The 22708-nt window shown below is 42.9% G+C and overlaps 1 protein-coding gene across 1 annotated transcript in view; it reads left to right on the top strand.

The window, feature by feature from the left end:
• Nucleotides 1–22272, top strand: part of LOC114589792 (maestro heat-like repeat family member 5) — a 50192-nt gene extending 27920 nt beyond the window's left edge. The window contains exons 11-16 of the mRNA XM_077925314.1: nt 8172–8307; nt 9178–9299; nt 10367–10516; nt 21291–21445; nt 21658–21805; nt 22105–22272. Coding sequence (XP_077781440.1) covers nt 8172–8307; nt 9178–9299; nt 10367–10516; nt 21291–21445; nt 21658–21805; nt 22105–22272 — 879 coding nt within the window. The remainder of the gene's footprint in view (nt 1–8171; nt 8308–9177; nt 9300–10366; nt 10517–21290; nt 21446–21657; nt 21806–22104) is intronic.
• Nucleotides 22273–22708: the final 436 nt, after the last annotated feature.

The raw sequence follows: 22708 nt of genomic DNA, 5'->3' as shown, positions 1-22708 counted from the left end.
AGAGAGTTGCAAGCAAAGAACCAAGTACTTGCAGATTAAGCTACATCGTGCAAGAGAGTGTATTCAGAAAGGACTCATTCAGGTGTCCTACATGCCAGGAAATGAAATTCCTGCTGATCTGTTGTCTAAGGTTGTTAACAGAGAACAACTTAAGGATTACGTACAGAGGTTGCAATTGGGTTGAACCACAGGTACTACAGGTTACACGGAAAGGGGGAGGATGTTAGGATATTTCCGTTCCACCTTAAACAGGGAGCAGGCTGTTGTTTGAGTCACAGTCTGTGTACTTCTGGCTCACAGGAAGTTTATGTTTTGTATATAGCTTTTGTTTCTCTCTCTGTGCCTGAACACGCAGGCAAGCAGTCATGTTTTTTCTTTGTTCTGACCAATGCTGAATAAAGTTGTAAATAATGCTCTCCTGAGTGCATCTTTTGTTGTGCGAACTCTGCAAAGGGCGTGCACAAGTCCTTGGAATGTGGAAAGCTGTTTCTGAGGCTTGTGTCGCTAATTGACTGATACTGCGTTCCTACGGGAGGTTGATGGATCGTCCAGAGTCGACATGGGGGCATGATGGCCTTTGTCTCCCTGGCAGTATCCCAACAGGGGTGACATCTAAACCAGAATGATAACTGCGATTTCTAACGTAACAAAAGGCATTGAGCGCTTCAGCCCAAAAGACTTTGGGCAGATTAGCATTGTGCAGATAAGTTTTAACCCCTGCCTGCAGGTCACGCTGCACAACTTCAACAAGCCCATTTTGCCAGGGACTTCGGGGGCAAGATAACTCATGAGTAGTCCCCTGCGCTTCCAGGAAATTCTCAAAATCCCCAGAAACAAATTCCCCGCCCCGGTCAGTAAACAGGTTCTTAATTGGTTTGTTAAAATGTGTTTTTACCCAGTTGCAAAAAGCTCTGTACTTCTCAAATGCTTGGGACTTCTCAGCTATTGCATAAGTCCAATAATATCTAGTATACTGGTCTATCAGGGTAAGCCAGTACTTAGAACCTCCTAATGATGGTGGGAGTGGCCCAACTAAATCACAATGTACACGCTCAAATGGCTCAGTTACTTTCCTATCTGAGCACCTACCCTTGAGTGCAACCTTAATGTTATTCTTGCAACAGGATAGACATTGCGTAAAGAATTTACATGGTTTTAAGTTTAGGCCATTAATAATATTCTTTGTCTTAGTTACATCAGCAAAATTCAGATGTCCCAGAATTCTGTGTGCTTCATGGGCACACCCAGAATGTGGCCTTACATTCCTCAACCCCTGGCTTGACTGTGCTGCTCTGCAATTTATAGGCAATTGGGAGTAGGTGCGAAAATACAGTCTATATAAACCATCAGATTCCCGGGCATACAATAGACGTTTGTTCCCATCGAAAAACTCACACATTGACTTTAAGAAACACACAGTTATGCCTTGATGAGCAAAACATCTTACTGACAATAAATTGTCCACTGACGGGCAGTAAATGCAGTTCGCTATCGTAATGTTTAAAGAGTCAAATTTAATAGTACCCCTGCCAAGCGACTGCAAGACTTGTGAATTGGCTAAATGTACATTACGAATTTCCTATTCAAAAGAAATAAACAAGCTTCGATCGTTGCAAATGTGCTCAGATGCTCCTGAGTCCACAATAAAAGATTTCCACTTGGCACCTTTAATTCTTTTACGATCTGTAGTCCGAGCATGAAAAGCTCGCGGCTTGTTTCTGTCTTTATGGTACGGTGTCGGCTTCTGGGCTGACGACCGTGACTGATGAACAGAAACAGACTTGGGAGTACTTTGCTTTCTTTTGGATCTGCAGTCCTTTTGCAAAATGTCCCTGCTTATTGCAGAACCAATAATGCTTTGCAGCTTTAAATGCAGTCGTATCACCACAAGTTTGCATATGGCGTTTCTCATTGTTTCTGGAAATAGGAGTGCTTATGGCACAAGCCTCCCTTCTATCCAACTCGCCCATTAATCTTGCCATTACCCCTTCCACAGTTAATTGTGCTGGTGGAATGGCAGATATCTGGCTAGCTACACCATCAAAGTCCTCATTAAGGGAACAAAGAATGATAAAAACATACTGAATATCAGGTATCTCCATGTCCCTTTGAATTAATTTGCAGCGTATTGCCTCCAGACGTCTCAAGTGTGCTGCCAAATCACCACCAGGCTGCAACTTGGTCTGGTACAGCTGCTTGAAAAACATCAATGCAGATGCTGACTCTTTTCTAATATGCACTGCTGCAGACTGTCCCACATTTCTTTGGCAGTTTTCTTATTTCTTATATAGACTACTTGCTGGTTGCTAACTGCCAAATTAATTATTGCCCTGGCTTTTGCATCTCCTTTCAACCAAGCATTAGTTACAGAGTCAGGAGGGTCATCAGTTACATAGGTCCATACTTCTCTTTTTTTAAAAAGTAATATTTATTAAAGTTTCAAAAGGTACAAAAAACAAAACAAAAAGACAAAGAAAAACACAAAAAATTCCACCTTTAAAATCTCATTTTCAATAACTTCTTTTCACAACTTCCCCTCACCTCCCCTTCTTTTATTCCAGATCCAATTATTTGTTCAACAAGTTTTTATCCCTAATGTCTTAACCTTAATTTGTTAATGTGTTTATTTGTATTAGATTTTAACCCTTAATTCATTATTATATTTAGTTCAGTTTATAAATCAACTTTTAATTTATATACCTTAATCATATGTAAAAAACTTTTTCTAAGGTTGACCCTATTTCCCTTCCACGAATTCCCCATTCTTATAATGATAAACAACATGAAATTTGACACAGCATAAAAAAGATCAGGCCCCCTTTGGATTTCCAAACCCCACCCTTCTCTCCCCGGTTTCAATCCCAAACCATAGTCCATTTAGTCCATCTATTTAGCCTGGTGACCTTATGTCCGAGGCTCTCAAATCTCTCTCAGTCCCTTTCAGCCGGCTTCTTTGAAAGTCCCTTATGATTGACACCCAAACTCGAAGGGGCACTCTCTCTATAATGTCCATGATCCTTCCAGCCAAGCCTACTTGTTTAAAGGTGGAGCTCAAGCTCTGTTTCTTAAATCCAAATATCCCAAAGACTCCAGCTTCCACCTTGGTCGAGCTTGTAGCCATCTTGACAGGCCTCCGGCTCTCGTTTACCTTCTGTGACATTTCGGCCGCCCCTCCTTTCTGCTCCTCCTGTTCAGCAAGTATCTTTTCCTCCTCTTCAGTCTTTGGTTTCTTTTCTTGTCCAGCTGCCTGTGTTTTGAACATCAAGTCCTTTTCCAGCTCAGAAGGTATATTTACTGTTGACCTCGGTTTTGTAGGACTTGTAGACAAAACATGGCCTTGCTCATACATCTTTCGCAGCTTTCCCATGAGAAAGACGACCTCATCCAGATCTGCCAGAATTTTCCGACCTATTTCCATTCTTGTAATATCCGTGAATCCCCTCTAGAGGGATTCTGGTTACTTAGTATTCCTTTCACTTCCAATCCAAAAGTCAAATTTATTTGTATCAATCTTTCTTTACTTTCTTTTTTTTTTTATAATAATATTTATTCAAATTTTCAAACATTAACAACATCAAACAAACATTCAACAGAAAAAAACAACAAACAACAACAACAACAACAATTCATATAACAAACATCAAAAACAAGAAAAGACCAAAAAGAAAAAGAAAAAGAAAGTAAAATATAAAAATAACACTAAAAAGATACTTTTTCTTACATTGTAGCTTTCAATACCTTATTTTCTTTGCTTCCACCCACCTTCCCTTCTTGTATTCTTATTTTTAAAAACTAATTCAGCAAATCATCAATTGCCTATATTCAACTTTCCTCCTTCCCATTACGTTCTACTCATCTTAGTCGCAAGAACCCCTTCATTACATTTTCAAAGCCCTTAACACTCATTGATTTTGCAATGTCTTTGTAGATAAATCTTAAACTTCTTCCAGTCCTCTTCCACCTGCTCTTCTCCTTGATCTCGGATTCTGCCGGTCATCTCTGCCAGTTCCATATAGTCTATTACTTGCATCTGCCATTCTTCCAAGGTGGGTAGGTCTTGCGTCTTCCAATGCTTTGCAATGAGTATTCTTGCTGCTGCTGTAGCATACATAAAAAAGGTTCTATCCTTCTTTGGCACCAATTGGCCGACAATGCCCAAGAGAAAGGCCTCTGGTTTCTTCAAGAAGGTATATTTAAATACCTTTTTCAGTTCATTATAGATCATTTCCCAGAATACCTTAATCCTTGGGCACGTCCACCAAAGGTGAAAGAATGTACCTTCAGTCTCTTTACATTTCCAACACTTATTGTCGGGCAGATTATAAATCTTGGCAAGCTTGACTGGTGTCATGTACCACCTATACATCATTTTCATAATATTTTCTCTTAAGGCATTACATGCCGTAAATTTCATGCCGGTGGTCCACAACCGTTCCCAGTCAGCAAACATAATATTATGACCAATGTCTTGTGCCCATTTTATCATAGCCGACTTAACCGTCTCATCCTCAGTGTTCCATTTCAACAGCAAATCATACATTTTCGACAATGTCTTAGCATTGGGTTCTAACAGTTCAGTTTCTAACTTTGACTTTTCCACCTGGAAACCATTTTTCCTGTCCAAATTATAGGCCTCTCTTATCTGCAGGTAATGTAACCAGTCCTGTACCTTGTTCTTGAGTTTCTCATAACTCTGCAATTTCAATCTATCTCCTTCTTGTTCCAAAATTTCCGAATATCTAGGCCATTTAGATTGCATATTAAGCTTTTTCAGAGCTTTAGCCTCCATTGGCGACAGCCACCTAGGGGTCTTATTTTCCAACCAATCTTTATATCTTGTCCAGACATTAAATAATGCTTTCCTGACAATATGGTTTCTAAAACCTTTGTGAGCTTTGACCTTGTCATACCATAAATACGCATGCCACCCAAAAACATTATTAAAACCTTCTAGGTCCAGAATGTCTGTATTCTCTAAAAGTAGCCATTCCTTCAGCCAGCAGAAAGCTGCTGCTTCATAATATAACTTAAAGTCCGGCAGGGCAAACCCCCCTCTGTTCTTAGTATCGGTAAGGATTTTATATTTTATTCTGGGCTTTTTGCCCTGCCAGACAAATCTAGATATTTCCTTTTGCCACTTCTTGAAGCAGTCCATCTTATCAATAATTTGTAAAGTCTGGAACAAAAACAACATTCTTGGCAATACATTCATTTTGATAACTGCAATTCTACCCAGTAAGGAAAGCTTCAGATTTGTCCAAATTTCAAGATCTTTTTTCACTTCTGACCAGCACTTCTCGTAATTGTCTTTAAATAGGTTAACATTGTTAGCAGTCATATTCACCCCTAAGTATTTCACTTTTTTCACCAATAACAAACCCGTTTCTCCCTGAAACCCCTCCTTCTCCATCACTGTCAGATTCTTCTCCAAGACCATAGTTTTTGATTTATTCAGTTTAAAACCTGCCACCTGACCAAATTCTTGTATTATTTCCAAAGCTCTTTTAGTACTAGGGATCGGCTCCTGCAATGTCAAAACTAGGTCATCTGCATATGCCTTCAATTTGTAATGTTTAGCTCCGACCTGAATACCCTTAATTTGTTGGTCCCTTCTAATCATGTTCAGCAACACCTCCAGGACCGAAATAAAAAGCAGAGGGGAAATTGGGCAGCCTTGTCGTGTCCCTTTCTCTATCTTAACTTCTTCTGTAACTGCATTGTTCACTATTAATTTCGCCTTTTGTTCCGAATAAATCGCACCTATACCATTTCCAAACCTTTCTCCCACCCCCATCCCTTGCAGATTTTTCCTCATAAAAGTCCAGGAAATATTGTCAAAGGCTTTCTCCGCATCAATAAAAATCAAAACAGCTTTTGTATTAATGTTAACTTGTAACTTCTCCAGAATATCAATCAAGTTCCTCGTGTTATTTGACATATATCTGCCTGGGAGAAAGCCAGCTTGGTCTTTATGTATCAATTCAACTAAGACCTTCTTCAATCTATTAGCCAAAATGTCAGCAAAAATTTTGTAATCCACATTAAGTAGGGATATGGGGCGGAAGTTCTTGAGTTGTGACTTTTCAGCCTCATTTTTTGGTATAAGCGTGCCAATCTTTCTTTACTTTCAATACCTTGTAACGATATGACCGGCTAAACCAAAACTTTCAGTTTTTTCCGACTTTGACAGCTAATTTGACAGCTGTCAAAATCTTCTGTAAACCCTCAGCAGGCTCCTTTCACGGGTTACTCCCGGTCTCGGGAAAAGTGGCACTTAATCAAAGCAAATAAACTCTTGTCCTCCAGCACAGTAACTTAGACTTTTAAATCCGTGGAAATTAATAACTTTTATCCAATCAGGAAAAAAAACAGCTCTTCTCTCAACCTTAGTTGGCAAATCCTTGCTTTAAACTGTTTACAATGGGGGGGAGACGGACTTCCTTTTTGCACCTCCCCCGCTCGTGCCAGATCCACAAAAAAAGAATAATTTTAGTCCAATTTCCAAAATACTCACGGGTTGTTGTTCTTGATTTTGAGTCCAATTTTTTTAAAGGAAGAAGTCAGCGCTCTCCGACAAATGGCATGCGGCTTCGCTCGGCAGGGGAAGCAGTAGACTCACAGCACCACGCCACTCCCCATCCCCCGTTCCGTAGCCTTTAAAAAGGCTCATTCGCGGGTCGGGAGGGCGCTAATGGTGCCCGCTGAGTCACCATGTCCACGGGCATCTGCGCCTGTGGTTTTTAAGGGTCCCCGTGTCGCCGGCGCGGCAAGACCCGACCCCTGTCGAGCAGATTCCCTCCGGAGCTCGGAGGGAATCCGCCATTAGCCGATTGCGCTAACCCGGAAGTCCATAGGTCCATACTTCTCTAGAGGTCAAAAGCGCCTCCACCCGAAAAGACCATAAACTATAGTTCTCATCTGTTAGCTGTGGGAACACCAGAGCCTTCTCGGCTTCTGGAACCCGGTCAACCATTCTGGAACTCTTCCAGACCCACAGAAACTACACTAACAGGAGAAGGAGTTTTCAAACCTTTCTCAGAGTCCAAAAATATGCAGTCATCCACTCAGCAGCTGGGCCCATAACCAAAGATGTTAGCTATTTGCAGTATAGTAGCACTGCAGAGAGCTTGCTGGGGAGACCATGCATTAAAAAGGGACTAAAAAATAACTTAAACAAGGTTTTAATAACAAAAACAAAAACTCCTTATACACTAAATACATCATCAACAACAACAACAACAACAACAACAATAATAATATCTTTATTGTCATTGCCCCCTCTCGGGGACAACGAAATTACTTGGCTGCTCCATCCACCCAGGTAGGGCACTCCACACAAAATCAAAACAACTATAAAAACACTAATTAAAACAATACAGTATAATACAGCAAGGAAGATTAGATGACTTTCCAAGTCCAGGCTTCCCATTCAGGGCCGAGATCGCTCTGGAGAAGAAGCTGTTCTTAAGACGGCTCGTTCTTGTCTTCATTGTCCTGTATCTCCGTCCCGACGGCAGGAGCTCGAAGAGACAGTGACCAGGATGCGATGGATCTTTTACTATGTCCAGTGCCTTCCTATGGCACCTTGTGGCATAAATCTGCTCTAAGGTGGAGAGTGGGCAGCCAACAATGCTCTCTGCTGCCTTAACAACTCTGCACAACCCCAACATGTCCCGGGTAGTACAGCTTCCGTACCACACACATAAGCCATAAGTGAGCACACCCTCAATGGCACAGTGATAGAAGGCAAGCAGCAGTTTCTGCGGAAGATGGTTTTTCCTTAGAATTCTCAAAAAGCACAGTCTCTGCTGCGCCTTCTTCACAAGCCCCCTTGTGTTGACACTCCAGGACAGATCAACAACAAACCAGACCCAACCACCAACCCATCCCCCAGGGTAATGGGAGAGCTAGGTGCTGCTCCTTATATACTACACCCAAATGCTGACACAGCCATTCAACATTCAACCATTCAACAGCCAGAACTGAGTTCCAGTGAGTTCTGGCTGGGGAAAAAGCCCTGGGGCAAGCCTAGGGTGGGCCACCTAAGCACAGCTCTCTTGCCCTGCGCCCCTCTGCCACCTTTGCCGACTGAAAGCATGCCAGATGGTTTTCTCTTGCTGGGCTCTGTGGGACGAGGGCTGACTGTGCATCTCTCTCTCTCCACCTCCTAGGTATCCCAGGATTTCCCCCTTCTTGGGCAGCTGGTGGCGCTCTTGTCCCTTCACCTCACAGACAATGTGAAGGAGATTGGCCTGCAGTCAGCGGAGGCGTTATACCATCTCCATTACATCATGATAGCCAAAATGGGTGAGGGCGATGCTGGGAAATGGCTTGTTTCTTGTAAGCCGCAGGGTGGGAGGTCTGTAGCCCTCCAGAGGCTGCTCCAACCCCCATCATCCCTGAGTGTTGCCCATGCTGGCTGCTGCTGGGGTTGATCAGGGAGTTCAGGAGGGCCAGAATTCGTGCCAGCACTGGCCTAACGCCAACACCCTGTTGGCCAGAGACGAGAGGGCAGTCTTGGGGGAGGGATTCACTGCTGAAGAACATCAGAAAAGCCTTCTGGCCCAGCCCAGTCCAGCATCCTGTTCCCACAGGGGTTGACCAGATGCCTGTGGGAATCCAGCAAGCAGAATTCAAGCTCTTTCTACTCCTGTACTTTGCTGCCTCTGACCATGGAGGCAGAGCATAGCCATCCTGGCTAATAGCCATGGGTAGCCTTCTCTTCCATGAATTTGCCTCATCTTCTTTGAAAGCCATCTTGGTCCATGGCCATCAGTGCCTCCTGTGGCAGGGAGTTCCAGAGTTTAGCTGTGCACTGCAAGAAGAAGGACCATCCTGAAACTTCAGTTTCATTGGAGGTCCAGTTGTTCTCATGTTCTGACGGTGAGAGAGAAAGCTTTCTCTCTCCACTTTCTCCATGCCATACATTGTGTCTCCTCTTCCTCGCCATTTTTCTAAACGGAACCCCCCCCCCCAAATGCTGCAACCAGCTCCACAAGCACCCCAGTCCTTTTGGTTGCCCCCTTCTGAACCTTTTTCCCAGTTCTGAATTATAATTTTTGAGGTGAAATCGATAATTGTTTTTGTTGGTCCCAGTGGGAAAACTGGAGGTTTTGAGCAGGGAGAACTAATGCTGGTTTCTTTTGCATGCATATTCCAAAACCCGACCCTGCTTAGGTAAGGAACTGGAGAAGAGGGGGAATAAAAATAAGAAAGGCAAGATGGTCAGATGGGTCCGAGAAGACTTTTTCATCCCTGGGCCCTCCCTGTTCCACTACAACATCGCAAAAGTGGCCAAGGTAGGGGTGGCTTTTTGTACTCTTTATTGCTAAGACCGCAGCCACTCCCAGTTAGCAAAGATTTGCTCATTCGGGCCAATGGGGCCCTGCCCCACTAACTTCAGCCTGCCCTCAGGCAGCCCACGCCTTCTAGGGATGAGGGAGAGATTCAGAGCAGTTCACACTGGAAGCCAAACTATCAAATCGAGGCTTTCAGAAACAATAGGAGAACTGAAACACAACCTGCCTTTGAAATTCACATGTCCTTGAATTTCGCAATGCCAAACAGTGTGCAAAAAAATACATGCGCGAGCTATTAGTGTAAATAACATTCAGAAATGCATTGTATTAGAATCAATTGCTCAAAGACAAGTGCCCGGTAGCCTAAACTGCATGCAGAATTCTACTTATTGAAATTCTACCAGGTGCTGGGAGACCTAGGGTTCAGATCCCCACTCAGCCCTGAAACTCACAAGTCAGTCACAGTCTCTCAGTCTAACCTACCTCATGAGACTAAAACGGGGAGGAGAGAGAACCATGCATGGGCTCCTCAGGGCGGAAAAAGAATAGGAAAAGTTGACTCATTCGGTGCATCTTTCACGAGGCACTGCCAAGCCAATGAACTATGCCAACCTTGTGGTGGGTGTTTTTATTGTATATTAAGAACTAAACACACAGCCGGCAGGTTCCCACCCAGTCTGTTTGGCATTGGTTATATAACGGATAGCCACTATTATTCACCCTCTCTGTTCCTGCGAGAATTTTTTAAAAATTTTCTAGTCTGATTTTAGATTGAACCTCTTCATGTTCCAATGTCATAACCAATTTAAGATGTGGATCGAAAATAGCAAGGCGTCACCTGACTTTTAGTTTTGTTTGTTGTAAAATCTTTCAGCTACTTAAATAAACACATAAATAGAATCACCGAATTGTAGAGTTGGAAGGGATGCGGGGGTCACTTAGTTCAACCCTCTCAAGGCAGAGTGGAGATGTCTTTCACTTGGTTTGTGAAGGCACCCTTGGACTACTGAAACGTGGTCAGAGTGTGGAGCAGAAGAAAACTCCCTCTTCTTTCTTCTTTGTGCCAGGCTTTTGGGGAGCACCTCACGCCCAGCCAGATCAATGAAGTCGTGTTGAAGGCGATTGACAACCTGACAGTGGAAGACAGAGCCGTCTCTCAGGCTGCAGGAAAGCTCCTAAGGTCCTTCCTTGAGGAATGTGGAATTGAGATGGAAAACGTAAGGCTCAAAACGGAGGCAGGGGGAGCGGGTTTCTTCTAAATTAAAACATTCTCTTCGGACTTAGAATTAGCTTCTTTCTGGGAAGTAAGAAGGCATTGTGTGGGAAGTAAGAAGAGCCAGTGTGGTGTAGTGGTTAAGAGCGGTAGTCTCGTAATCTGGGGAACCGGGTTCGCTTCCCCGCTCCTCCACATGCAGCTGCTGGGTGACCTTGGGCCAGTCACACTTCTCTGAAGTCTCTCAGCCCCACTCACCTCATAGAGTGTTTGTTGTGGGGGAGGAAGGGAAAGGAGAATGTTAGCCGCTTTGAGACTCCTTCGGGTAGTGATAAAGCGGGATATCAAATCCAAACTCCTCTTCTTCTTCAATTTCCGTGTCTGTGGCTCGCGCCTCTGTTTCCATCCTGCTGCAGTTCGGCTTCCAAAAATCAAACACCCTGTTTTTCATCTCGCTGTCTGCTTTGGCAGTATTTTAATTACATTATTCCACCCTGTTCATTTCAGTGCAAAGGAAACACAATATGGGCAACACTGAGGTCAATTAATAAAACTTTGCTATGATCAAAATGATACCCTCCCAAAACTAACCTACCTATTCCAAACCCTCCCAATCTGGATTCCCCCAACACAACTCCGCAGAGGGCAGAGAAAACTACACTCTTTTATCTTCTCACATAAAAAAAACAAAAATAAGCCCCAAATACCTGACCTCCCCACCTCAGAAGGAGGATGGGGAATCCCCAACATAGAAGCATATTACATTGCCAGCCAAATACTCCATATAATCCCATATATACTAGAAGATGAGACAAAACAATGGGTACACCTAGAGAGGGACATAATTGAAAATACCAACCCCATCCCCACTAATCCCCCTGCCCTACCACCCATTATTCCACCATGCAGCACAAAACCTCCAGATAAAAACCTGGCAAACCAAAGGCTTATATCGCCTAATAGACTTCTGTAAAAATAACAAACCTTTGTCAACACAAGAAATACAAGACAAACTAGAAGACACCCAAATGCCCTGGTTAACACATCCCCAATTACATGCCCTCTTAAACAATCCAACAATAAAATCAGCAGCAACTAGGCCCCTGATAACCTTTGAAAACCTCCTCCTAGCAACAAAGGGAAACGGTAAAGGGATGGTATCCGCAATATACAAAATACTACTCCAAAATCCCACAAACCCCCTAGACGGAATAAAAAAACAATGGGAGAATGACAAAGGCTATGAGATTAACCCCACTCAATGGATCAGAATGTGGTCTAAACCCCCCCTTTAAATCCACATCAACGAAAAGAACTCACTCTGAAACTCACCTACAGGTGGTACCTAAGACCAAGAAAACTAGCGCTAATATACCCAGGAACCTCACCAAAATGCTGGAGAGGGTGCACCTCCACAGGCACATACCTCCACATGTGGTGGGAGTGCCCCCAAATCCAACTATTCTGGACAACAGCCATACGAGAAATATGTAAAATAACTAAGCAAGTATTAGACATCAAGACCCTGATGTTGGGAAAGATGGAGGGCACAAGGAGAAGGGGACGACAGAGGATGAGATGGTTGGATAGTGTTCTTGAAGCTACCAACATGAGCCTGACCAAACTGCGAGAGGTGGTGGAAGACAGGAGTGCCTGGCGTGCTCTGGTCCATGGGGTCACGAAGAGTCGGACACGACTAAACGACTAAACAACAACAAGACATCACCCCAGAACTGGCCCTACCAAACATCTTCCAAGACAACAATGCCCACTTACACGACAAAGAACTCATAACCCACTGTCAGGGGCTGCCTCAGGTCTCAGCTCACAAAAGACCAACGCCAAGATCTTCTTATATACAAGGATGTTTATTGCAGTTCATTATTGGTTCCACAACCGAGGCGTGCAGCCCCGCGTCTCTTAGCCTTAGACATTTGAAGTCCCCTCTGAATCGGTCCCGCCCCTACACCAGTTTAAGAGGCTTGTGCTGGTCCACCTCTTCCTGTCTTTCCTTTTCCGCAGGGTCTTTCTGCCCCCCTGGGTTCCTTCCCTCCTGCTTTCCCCTGAAGCGGATTCCTCAGATGCCTGCTCCCCCCTCCTTCGTGCTTTGGGGCCAGGCTCCTCCTCCGGGCTCTCTGCATTTTCGCGCGCCTCCACATTTGAACTTGGCGCGCGTTCGCTACCCCTGACCTTCCTCTTGACACTCACACTACTCCCTGTACTACTCTCCGCCCCTTCCGGCAGGACGTCCTGCCCCGATCTCCTTCCCCTGTCTCCTTCCTGCTCTGCTCCGTGTGCCACACTGGGAACTCCACCCTCTTCACTCCGTTCCTGCTGGGAAGCCGGCCCCGATCTCCCACTCCCACTCGGGGTTTCCCTGCTGCTTCCCTGCTCCTGGCAAGTCCCCCCTGTGACCCCCCTTGGCCTGACCAGGGGCGCCCCCTTCTGGGAATCCTCCGATTCACTTGAGAGACTCATGGAAGACCTCAAGTCATTGTCATCCTCTTCCTCACTGTCCTGGGATTCTTCCCCATCGCTCTCCGTCTCCCAACTCACCTGTGCCTCTGTCCCTGAACCCCTGACACCCACCTACTTTCAGCAGCCAGAAACACCATAACCAGACACTGGAGAGACTTGTCAGGAGTAAGCCTGGACCAATGGTACCAAATAGTATGGGAAACAGCCCTACTAGAAAAATTAACCAATAAACTGAAACTGACACAGGGACAAACAGAAGAAGACGCCTTCACCCCAGTATGGCTCCCCTTTATCACATACACAGCCCAACAAGACAATGACAATAATCCACCAACAGCATGCAAATCAATATGGCTAACCTGATCCAAAACACCCACCCACCCCACTCTCACACGAAAACAAAGATCACCACAGCCAATCACAAACAAACAACTACACCCTAGGCCAACCCCAACCTCTCTCACCACCAAAGGAACACAAGTGGAGAAACAATTTACATAGTTTTCTGAATCGAACCAGTCAATGTCAAGAATAGATCAAATATGGGTTTCGAATGAACTGACTCCAAGAATACTACAAGTTGAAATACAATCTAAAGTAATCTCAGATCATAATCCAATAAAATTGGAACTAAAAGGCTTTGAAGAAAGAACATTTAGATGGAAAATTAAGGGTTATCTTTTGGATGACCAGAAAATTGTAGGAAAAGCACAAAAGAAACTAACTGAATACTTTGTTGAGAATTGCAACAAGGGTACAAAGATGAGCGTAGTATGGGACGCAAGCAAGGCTGTGATGCGAGGTTTTTTTATCCAGCAGAATTCATTGAAGAATAAAAACAGAGAAAAGGGGGGAAAGGAAATTTTAAAGCAGATAATGGACAATGAACAAAAATTTATTAGAAAACCGAATAACTCCAAAATAAAACAAGAAATTAAGACCTTGCAATCACAATTTGCAATGATAATAAACAAAGAAGTGGAATGGAATATTAAAAAGTTAAGACAGAGAAACTTTGAATTCGCTAACAAATCAGGCAAATGGCTTGCGTGGCAAATAAAAAAAAGAAAGGAGCAGAACACAATTAACAGAATCATTGTGAATGGCGAAGAGATAGATAATCCGAAAGAAATTAGAAAAGGATTCTTGGACTTTTACAGACAACCATATAAAAATAAAGAAAGGAAAAATATGAGGAAAATTGAGAGATTTTTAAAAGGGAAAAAGGTGCAAAGGATCCCGGCAGATAAAAAAGACCAACTGAATGCCCTAATAGAGGGGAAAGGCCCCAGGGCCAGATGGATTTACATCAGGTTATTATAAAGAGTTAAAAGATGTTCTGATGATACCTTTAAAAGAAGTTATGAATAATATTTTAAAGGAAAGAGACATCCCGGAAACGTGGAAAGAAGCATTCATTACACTTATCCCAAAACAGGACTCGGATTTAACCCAAGTTAAAAACTATAGGCCTATTTCATTGCTGAATACAGACTACAAAATTTTTGCAGGGATCTTAGCAAGAAGAATGAAAAAGATATTATTAGAAACTATTCATAAGGATCAAGCAGGTTTCCTTCCAGGTAGACAGATGAAGGATAATGTAAGGAACATAATTAATATTTTGGAATATCTGACTGCCAGGAATGAGAAACAAGCTATACTTATGTTTGTGGATGCAGAAAAGGCCTTTGACAACATAGCATGGGACTTTATGTTGAAAAATCTGGAGTATGTGGAGGTGGGAAAAGAGTTTTTCAATGGGATAAAGGCAATATATACAGAACAGAGAGCTAAATTGATTGTAAATAATGTGACTACGGAAGATATTAAAATATCTAAAGGAACTAGGCAAGGATGTCTGCTTTCGCCATTGCTGTTTATAATGGTCCTGGAGGTCTTTCTTAATGCAGTTAGACAAAACAAATTAATAAAAGGGATAACAGTTGGCCAGAATGAATATAAAGTTAAAGCCTTTGCAGACGATCTGGTAATAACGATTGAAGAACCAATAGAAAGTGTAAAAGAACTATTAGAGGAGATTGAACAATTTGGGAAAGTGGCAGGGTTCAAATTAAATAAGAAAACTAAAATAATTACAAAAAATATGGAGCAAAGTATGATAGAAGTAATGCAACAACAATCGCGAAGTATTGGAAGACACAAGATTTACCCACCTGGGAAGAATGGCAGATGAAGTTGATGGACTATATGGAATTGGCGGAAATGACTGGCAGAATCTGAGACCAGGGAGAAGAGTTGGTGGAAGAAGATTGGAAAAAGTTTAAAGACTATTTACAGAAATACTGTAAAATTAATGAATGTTAGAAAAATGTTGGAATGAAGTTATATGGCTTTAGTAGAAATGATATAAGGAATTAAGTATAAATAGATTAATAGAGTATTAAAGGAAAAAATAAGGTTAGAATGTGTTAAGATAATTATAGGATAGAAAACCGAGGAAGATGGAAAGGAATTGCTGAAACAATTAACAGAAGTGGAATACAAAAAGGGAGGTGTGAGGACGTCGTGGAAAAAAGTGAATGAAAGATGGGATAATGAAATTGTTTGATTTATTTTACTGTTTTTGTTTTGTTTTGTTAGTTCAATGTGTTTAATGTGTCAATGTTAGGTAGTGTTTTTGTATTGTATTGTATTGTTTTTGTAGTGTTTAAATTGTTGGAAAAGTAATAAATATATTTTTTTTTAAAAAAAAGAAATAATGCAACAACAAACAGAGATAGAGGTGTGAAAAAGGTAAAATATTGGACTCGATGGGTTGGACTCGATGGCCCTTGTGGTCTCTTCCAACTCTATGATTCTATGATTCTATTTAGGAATTTGGTTAACTCCTAAAAACATTGATTTGTATCAGAACAATTACATACCGGTTTGGAACGGAATAAGGAAAGATCTGGAGGTGTGGGGTAGAATGAAACTATCTTTTTGGGGCAGAATTTCTGCGATAAAGATGAGCGTCCTTCCAAAGATGTTATTTTTGTTTCAGACTATCCCCATAATAAAGGGGGTAACGATTTTTAAAGAGTGGCAAAGAGTGATCTCAAGGTATATCTGGCAGGGCAAAAAGCCGAGAATTAAATTTAAGCTACTAACAGATGCGAAGGAAAGAGGAGGCTTTGCCCTGCCAGACCTGAAGTTATATTATGAAGCAGCATGTCTTTGCTGGTTGAAAGAATGGATAAAATTAGAAAATAAAGAGTTACTGGACTTAGAAGGCTTTGATAACAGATTTGGATGGCACGCCTACTTATGGTGTGGGAAGAAGAAAATTCACAAAGGCTTTGGGAACCACATCTTCCGGAGTGCGTTAATAGAAATATGGGATAGGTATAAAAACCTATTAGAACCAAGAGTTCCACACTGGTTATCTCCGTTAGAAGTTATGAGTGTAAAGAAAATTAATATGAGAGGTAAATGGATTACATATGGTGAACTGATAATTAAAGAAGGAGGAAAATGGAAATTAAAACCATATGAACAAGTTAAAGAATATGATTATGATTGGTTGCATTATTTTCAGGTTGAATGAAATGTTTAAAAAAGATTTTAAAGAAAGTGGTTATGCAGAAAAAGATTCTAAGTTTCAAATCGACATAATAAACAATGATTGTAAAATTCTGTCAAAAATGTATAAGATATTTTTGGAATGGCATACGCAAGATGAAAAAGTGAAATCGGTAATGATACAATGGGCCAGAGATTTCGGTTATAATATACAATTTGATGATTGGGAAAAACTATGGAAAGAAAACTTAAAATTTACTGCATGCACGGCGTTAAAGGAAAATGTGATGAAAATGTTTTATAGATGGTATATAACACCAGTAAAATTGGCAAAAATGTTTAAGACGTGTAATAAGTGTTGGAAATGTAAAGAAAAAGAAGGAACGTTTTATCATATGTGGTGGGATTGTAAGAAAGTGAAAAGTTTCTGGGAGAGTATATATAATGAATTGAAAAAGATGTTAAAATATACGTTTTGTAAAGAAACCAGAGGCTTTTCTTTTAGGGATTACAGGAAACGAGATAAGAAGAAAAGACTGACAAATACCCCTTCCTCTTGGTTCATGTGGGAACCAATGACACTGCAAGCAATAGCCTCCAGAAGATCAAAAGAGGCTACGAGGCTCTCGGCAGGAAATTGAAGCAACTAAATGCACAAATTGTCATCTCATCTGTCCTCCCAGTTGAACGAGGTGGCCCAGGGAGAGAGGGAAAAATAGTGGAAGTGAACAACTGGCTTCGCAAATGGTGTAAACAGGAACGGTTTGGATTCTTAGATCACGGACTGCAGTTTCTTGAAGATGGACTTCTGGCAAGCGATGGGCTGCACCTCACAACGGTTGGGAGAAATGTTTTTGCCAAAAATCTCAGAAACCTCATCAGGAGGGCTTTAAACTGACTAATGTGGGGGAGGGAGACAGTGCTCCTGAAGGTAGGAGTCTATCAATTGATGAAGATGATCATCCAAATGTCATAGACCAAATGGAGCAAACAGCACGCAGACCTAGTGATGGGAGGAAAAAATCCTTAAATAAGAGACACGGGGGAATGATTAATGGACTTCATTGTCTGTACACTAATGCGCAAAGCATGGGAAATAAACAAGATGAGCTTGAGCTCTTGGTACAGCAAACTAAATATGACATAATAGGCATCACTGAAACCTGGTGGGATAAGTCCCACGATTGGAATGTAATAATGGGGGGATACAATCTATTTCAGAGAAACATACCAGACAAGAAAGGAGGAGGAGTGGTGTTATATGTCAGGGATGTGTATACCTGTGAAGAGATCCAAGATTTAGAACCTCAAAGCCAAAGTGAGAGCATTTGGGTCAAAATTAAGGGAGAGAAGAATAACAGAGACCTCATTGTGGGAGTTTACTATAGATCCCCAAGCCAAACGGAGGACATAGATGATGCCTTCCTGGAACAGATGGCCAAGCATGCAAAAGGAAGGGAGATAGTAGTAATGGGGGACTTCAATTACCCGGATATTTGTTGGATGTCAAACTCAGCCAAGAGCATAAGGTCAAACAGATTCCTCACTGGCCTTGCAGACAACTTCATTGTCCAGAAAGTGGGAGAAGCAACAAGAGGAACAGCCATTTTAGATCTGGTCCTAACCAATGTTGATGACCTGGTTAGTGGGGTAGAAGTGGAAGGATCATTAGGCACGAGTGATCATGCTCTTCTGAAGTTTACTATACAGCGGAAAGGAGCAGCCAAGCATACTAGGACTCAATTTCTTGACTTTAAGAAAGCCGACTTCATAAAACTTAGGGAAGTGCTGGGTGAGATCCCATGGACAGTAATACTAAAAGGAAAGGGAGTTCATGATGGCTGGGAGTTTGTTAAGAGGGAGATAGTAAAAGCACAACGTCAGGCAATACCAGTGAGACGGAAACATGGAAGGTGCTTAAAGAAGCCAGGGTGGCTATCTAAAGAACTTTTAACAGAGTTAAGATTAAAAAAGGATGTGTACAAAAAATGGAAAAGGGGGGAAACCACCAAAGAGGAATTCATACAAATAGCCAGCACGTGTAGACACAAAGTCAGAAAAGCTAAAGCACAGAATGAACTCAGGCTTGCTAGAGAGGTTAAAAGCAACAAAAAAGGCTTTTATGGGTATGTCCGTAGCAAAAGGAAGAACAAAGAAACAGTGGGGTCACTCAGAGGAGAAGATGGTGAAATGCAAACAGGGGACACAGAAAGGGCTGAACTCCTCAATGCCTTCTTTGCCTCAGTCTTCTCCGATAAAGAAAACAATGCCCGACCTGAAGAATTTGGAGCAAATGATTCAGCAGAGGAAACACAGCCCAGAATAACTAAGGAGATAGTACAAGAATACTTGGCTAGTTTAGATGTATTCAAGTCTCCAGGGCCAGATGAACTGCATCCAAGAGTATTAAAAGAACTGGCAGATGTGATCTCAGAACCACTGGCAGTCATCTTTGAGAATTCCTGGAGAACAGGTGAAGTCCCGGCAGACTGGAGGAGGGCAAATGTTGTCCCTATTTTCAAAAAGGGGAAAAGAGAGGACCCAAATAATTACCGCCCAGTCAGTCTGACATCAATACCAGGGAAGATTCTGGAGCAGATCATTAAGCAAACAGTCTGTGAGCACCTAGAAAGGAATGCTGTGATCACCAATAGTCAGCATGGATTTCTGAAAAATAAGTCATGTCAGACTAACCTGATCTCGTTTTTTGACAGAATTACAAGCCTGGTAGATGAAGGGAACGCAGTGGATGTAGCCTACCTTGATTTCAGCAAGGCATTTGACAAGGTGCCCCATGATATTCTTGTAAAGAAGCTGGTAAAATGCGGTCTTGACTATGCTACCACTCAGTGGATTTGTAACTGGCTGACTGACCGAACCCAAAGGGTGCTCATCAATGGTTCCTCTTCATCCTGGAGAAGAGTGACTAGTGGGGTGCCACAGGGTTCTGTCTTGGGCCCGGTCTTATTCAACATCTTTATCAATGACTTGGATGATGGACTCAAGGGCATCCTGATCAAATTTGCAGATGACACCAAACTGGGAGGGGTGGCTAACACCCCAGAGGACAGGATCACACTTCAAAACGACCGTGACAGATTAGAGAACTGGGCCAAAACAAACAAGATTAATTTTAACAGGGAGAAATGTAAAGTATTGCACTTGGGCAAAAAAAATGAGAGGCACAAATACAAGATGGGGGACACCTGGCTTGAGAGCAGTACATGTGAAAAGGATCTAGGAGTCTTGGTTGACCACAAACTTGACATGAGCCAACAGTGTGACGCGGCAGCTAAAACAGCCAATGCAATTCTGGGCTGCATCAATAGGAGTATAGCATCTAGATCAAGGGAAGTAATAGTGCCACTGTATTCTGCTCTGGTCAGACCTCACCTGGAGTACTGTGTCCAGTTCTGGGCACCACAGTTCAAGAAGGACACTGACAAACTGGAACGTGTCCAGAGGAGGGCAACCAAAATGGTCAAAGGCCTGGAAACGATGCCTTATGAGGAATGGCTAAGGGAGCTGGGCATGTTTAGCCTGGAGAAGAGGAGGTTAAGGGGTGATATGATAGCCATGTTCAAATATATAAAAGGATGTCATATAGAGGAGGGAGAAAGGTTGTTTTCTGCTGCTCCAGAGAAGCGGACACGGAGCAATGGATCCAAACTACAAGAAAGAAGATTCCACCTAAACATTAGGAAGAACTTCCTGACAGTAAGAGCTGTTCGACAGTGGAATTTGCTGCCAAGGAGTGTGGTGGAGTCTCCTTCTTTGGAGGTCTTTAAGCAGAGGCTTGACAACCATATGTCAGGAATGCTCTGATGGTGTTTCCTGCTTGGCAGGGGGTTGGACTCGATGGCCCTTGTGGTCTCTTCCAACTCTAGGATTCTATGATTCTATGATTCTCTGACTGTAAACTCTTCCAATATGCAGTTACAGCTGCAAGGATTTTACTGGCCCAGAAATGGAAACAAGAGGAAATGCTGACGATTGAAGATTGGAGACTGAAACTGACAGACCATGCAGAATTGGACAAGCTAACTGGGGATATTAGATATCTTAAGGACCAAAAGTTCATCGAAGACTGGGGAAAATTTGTAGAATATCTGAAAAATACATGTGATGTGCAAACAACGTTAGTGATACAGTGATGCCCCGCAAGACGAATGCCTCGCAAGACGAAAAACTCGCTAGATGAAAGAGTTTTCCGTTTTTTGAGTCGTTCCGCAAGACGAATTTCCCTATGGGCTTGCTTTGCAAGACGAAACGTCTTGCGAGTTCTTGCAAGTTTGTTTCCTTTTTCTTAAAGCCGCTAAGCCGCTAATAGCCGCTAAGCCGCTAATAGCCGTGCTTCGCAAGACAAAAAAACCGCAAGACGAAGAGACTCGCGGAACGGATTAATTTCGTCTTGCGAGGCACCACTGTATTTCAAGAAGCACTGTGAAATTTGAGATGTATTGTTATAAAAAATAATAGAAGTGGGAGGGAAGACTAAAGACAATACTAAGGAGAAGGAATGCGTAATTAAGAGGTAATGATGGATGATTGTCAGAGAAGCTGAAGGAAGTCCAAAAAGAGAGAATTTATTTGTTAAAAATTGGATAAAATTGTATATCTGTGTTGTAAATCAATAAAAATTATTATAAAAAAACACAAGTGAACAGCAGAGAACCGGCACGAGTAACGCTGACACCAAACCCTACATACATTAAGCAAAATAGAAACAGGTTCACCACACTTTCTCATTTTGGTCTTCTTTTATCTTCTTCCAGCTGCCTATGGTTGTGAAGGAGATTTACTACCATCTCCCCCAGATCCTCGACACCCACACTAAGGAACAGACGCTTTCGGCTATTGTCAGCCTAGCCACCAAGCGCCTGCAGCCGGTTGTAGACAGCCTGTTGGACTGCTCGATGGAGTGTGATGAGTAAGTTTTTGTGATGTGAAAATGGGGAGGGCTAGATTTAAGGGGTTTCTTAATTTATATTTATTTATATTGAATTTCGTACTTGCAAAAAATTGTGCTCCAAGTTGTGGTTTCTTTCTTTGCTAATGTATGTGCAATATAAATAAAATATCAAAGGCCTGACTTTTTTTAAGAAAAGGAAAAATGAAAAATTCTGTTTTGAAAAATTGCAGAAGTGCCGCAGAGATCTGGAAGGCGTTGGTTGCCAATCTGTATACCAGCGGCAAGCTGCTGAGACCCCTCCTGAAAAGGCTGCAGGATGAAGACCCCAAAGCGGAAGTCACTTCCAGGCGACGCAGCACTTCTCAAATGCCAATGGCGGTCAGTTTCTCTCTCCTGGATTGTTTTGAATGGGAGCTGGATGGGGCTGGGGGCTTCTTGCTGGGAGGGGGGTGCATCTTAATAAGTGGTCCATCCTGTGAGCACCTGCTTTGTATGCAGAAGGGCCCCAGCATCTCCATGTCGGGGAGTCCCTCGCCTGAAACCCTGGACAGCCACTGCTAGTCAGTGTAGACAACACTGAGTGAGATGGACCGGGGCTCTGAGTCGCGTCTGAGTCTGAGATCTTGATCTGACGATGACCTCTGCTGAATGCCGTTCTCCTCTCCTTGTCCCTCCAGGCTACCAACGCTCTGTGTAATATCCTGTCGTTCCCTGAGGCTGCAGGTATCCTGAAGAGCAAGTTCCACCACCTGCTGTTTGCATTTAGCACTCACATCTGTTTTGTCCATGAGGCGAGAAGAAGAGGTTCGAGGGCGACAAGTCTCATCCCGGATCCGCTGACGTGAGGGACCTGCTAATGTATTTGGGGGGCCCTCCCTTCTCTCTCTGACCCATAGGCTCAGCCCTCCCCCAAGAGATAGGCTTCATTTGGACATGGAGGTTCTGCTTAGGTTAGATAGCTAGGAGACCCAGGCTTCCCCAACCCCTGTGCTCTTCAGTCGCTTTGGACCACAACTGCCACCAGCCCCAGCCAGCATAACTGGGCTGAAGATGGGAGTTGTAGCCCAAAACATCTGAAGGACACTAGGATGGGAGAGGATGCTGGAGGCTCTCCCGCACGATGGGCTGATTTGGGTGTGGTGGGACTCACGTGTCATGAAACCCTAAGTCTCCATCACAGCCAAAAGGTTGCCGCTTGTGCTGGAAACATGGGAGAGGCTGCAGGGGGTGATGGTTGGGGTTGGACTGCAAGATGTCAAGGACCTAAAACTCCCCAGATGA

The sequence above is a fragment of the Podarcis muralis genome, chromosome 3 (genome assembly GCF_964188315.1).
Source record: "Podarcis muralis chromosome 3, rPodMur119.hap1.1, whole genome shotgun sequence".
Classification (NCBI taxonomy): domain Eukaryota; kingdom Metazoa; phylum Chordata; class Lepidosauria; order Squamata; family Lacertidae; genus Podarcis; species Podarcis muralis.
The sequence above is the reverse complement of the archived record's forward strand: the minus strand, read 5'-3'. Positions and strand labels throughout refer to the sequence as shown.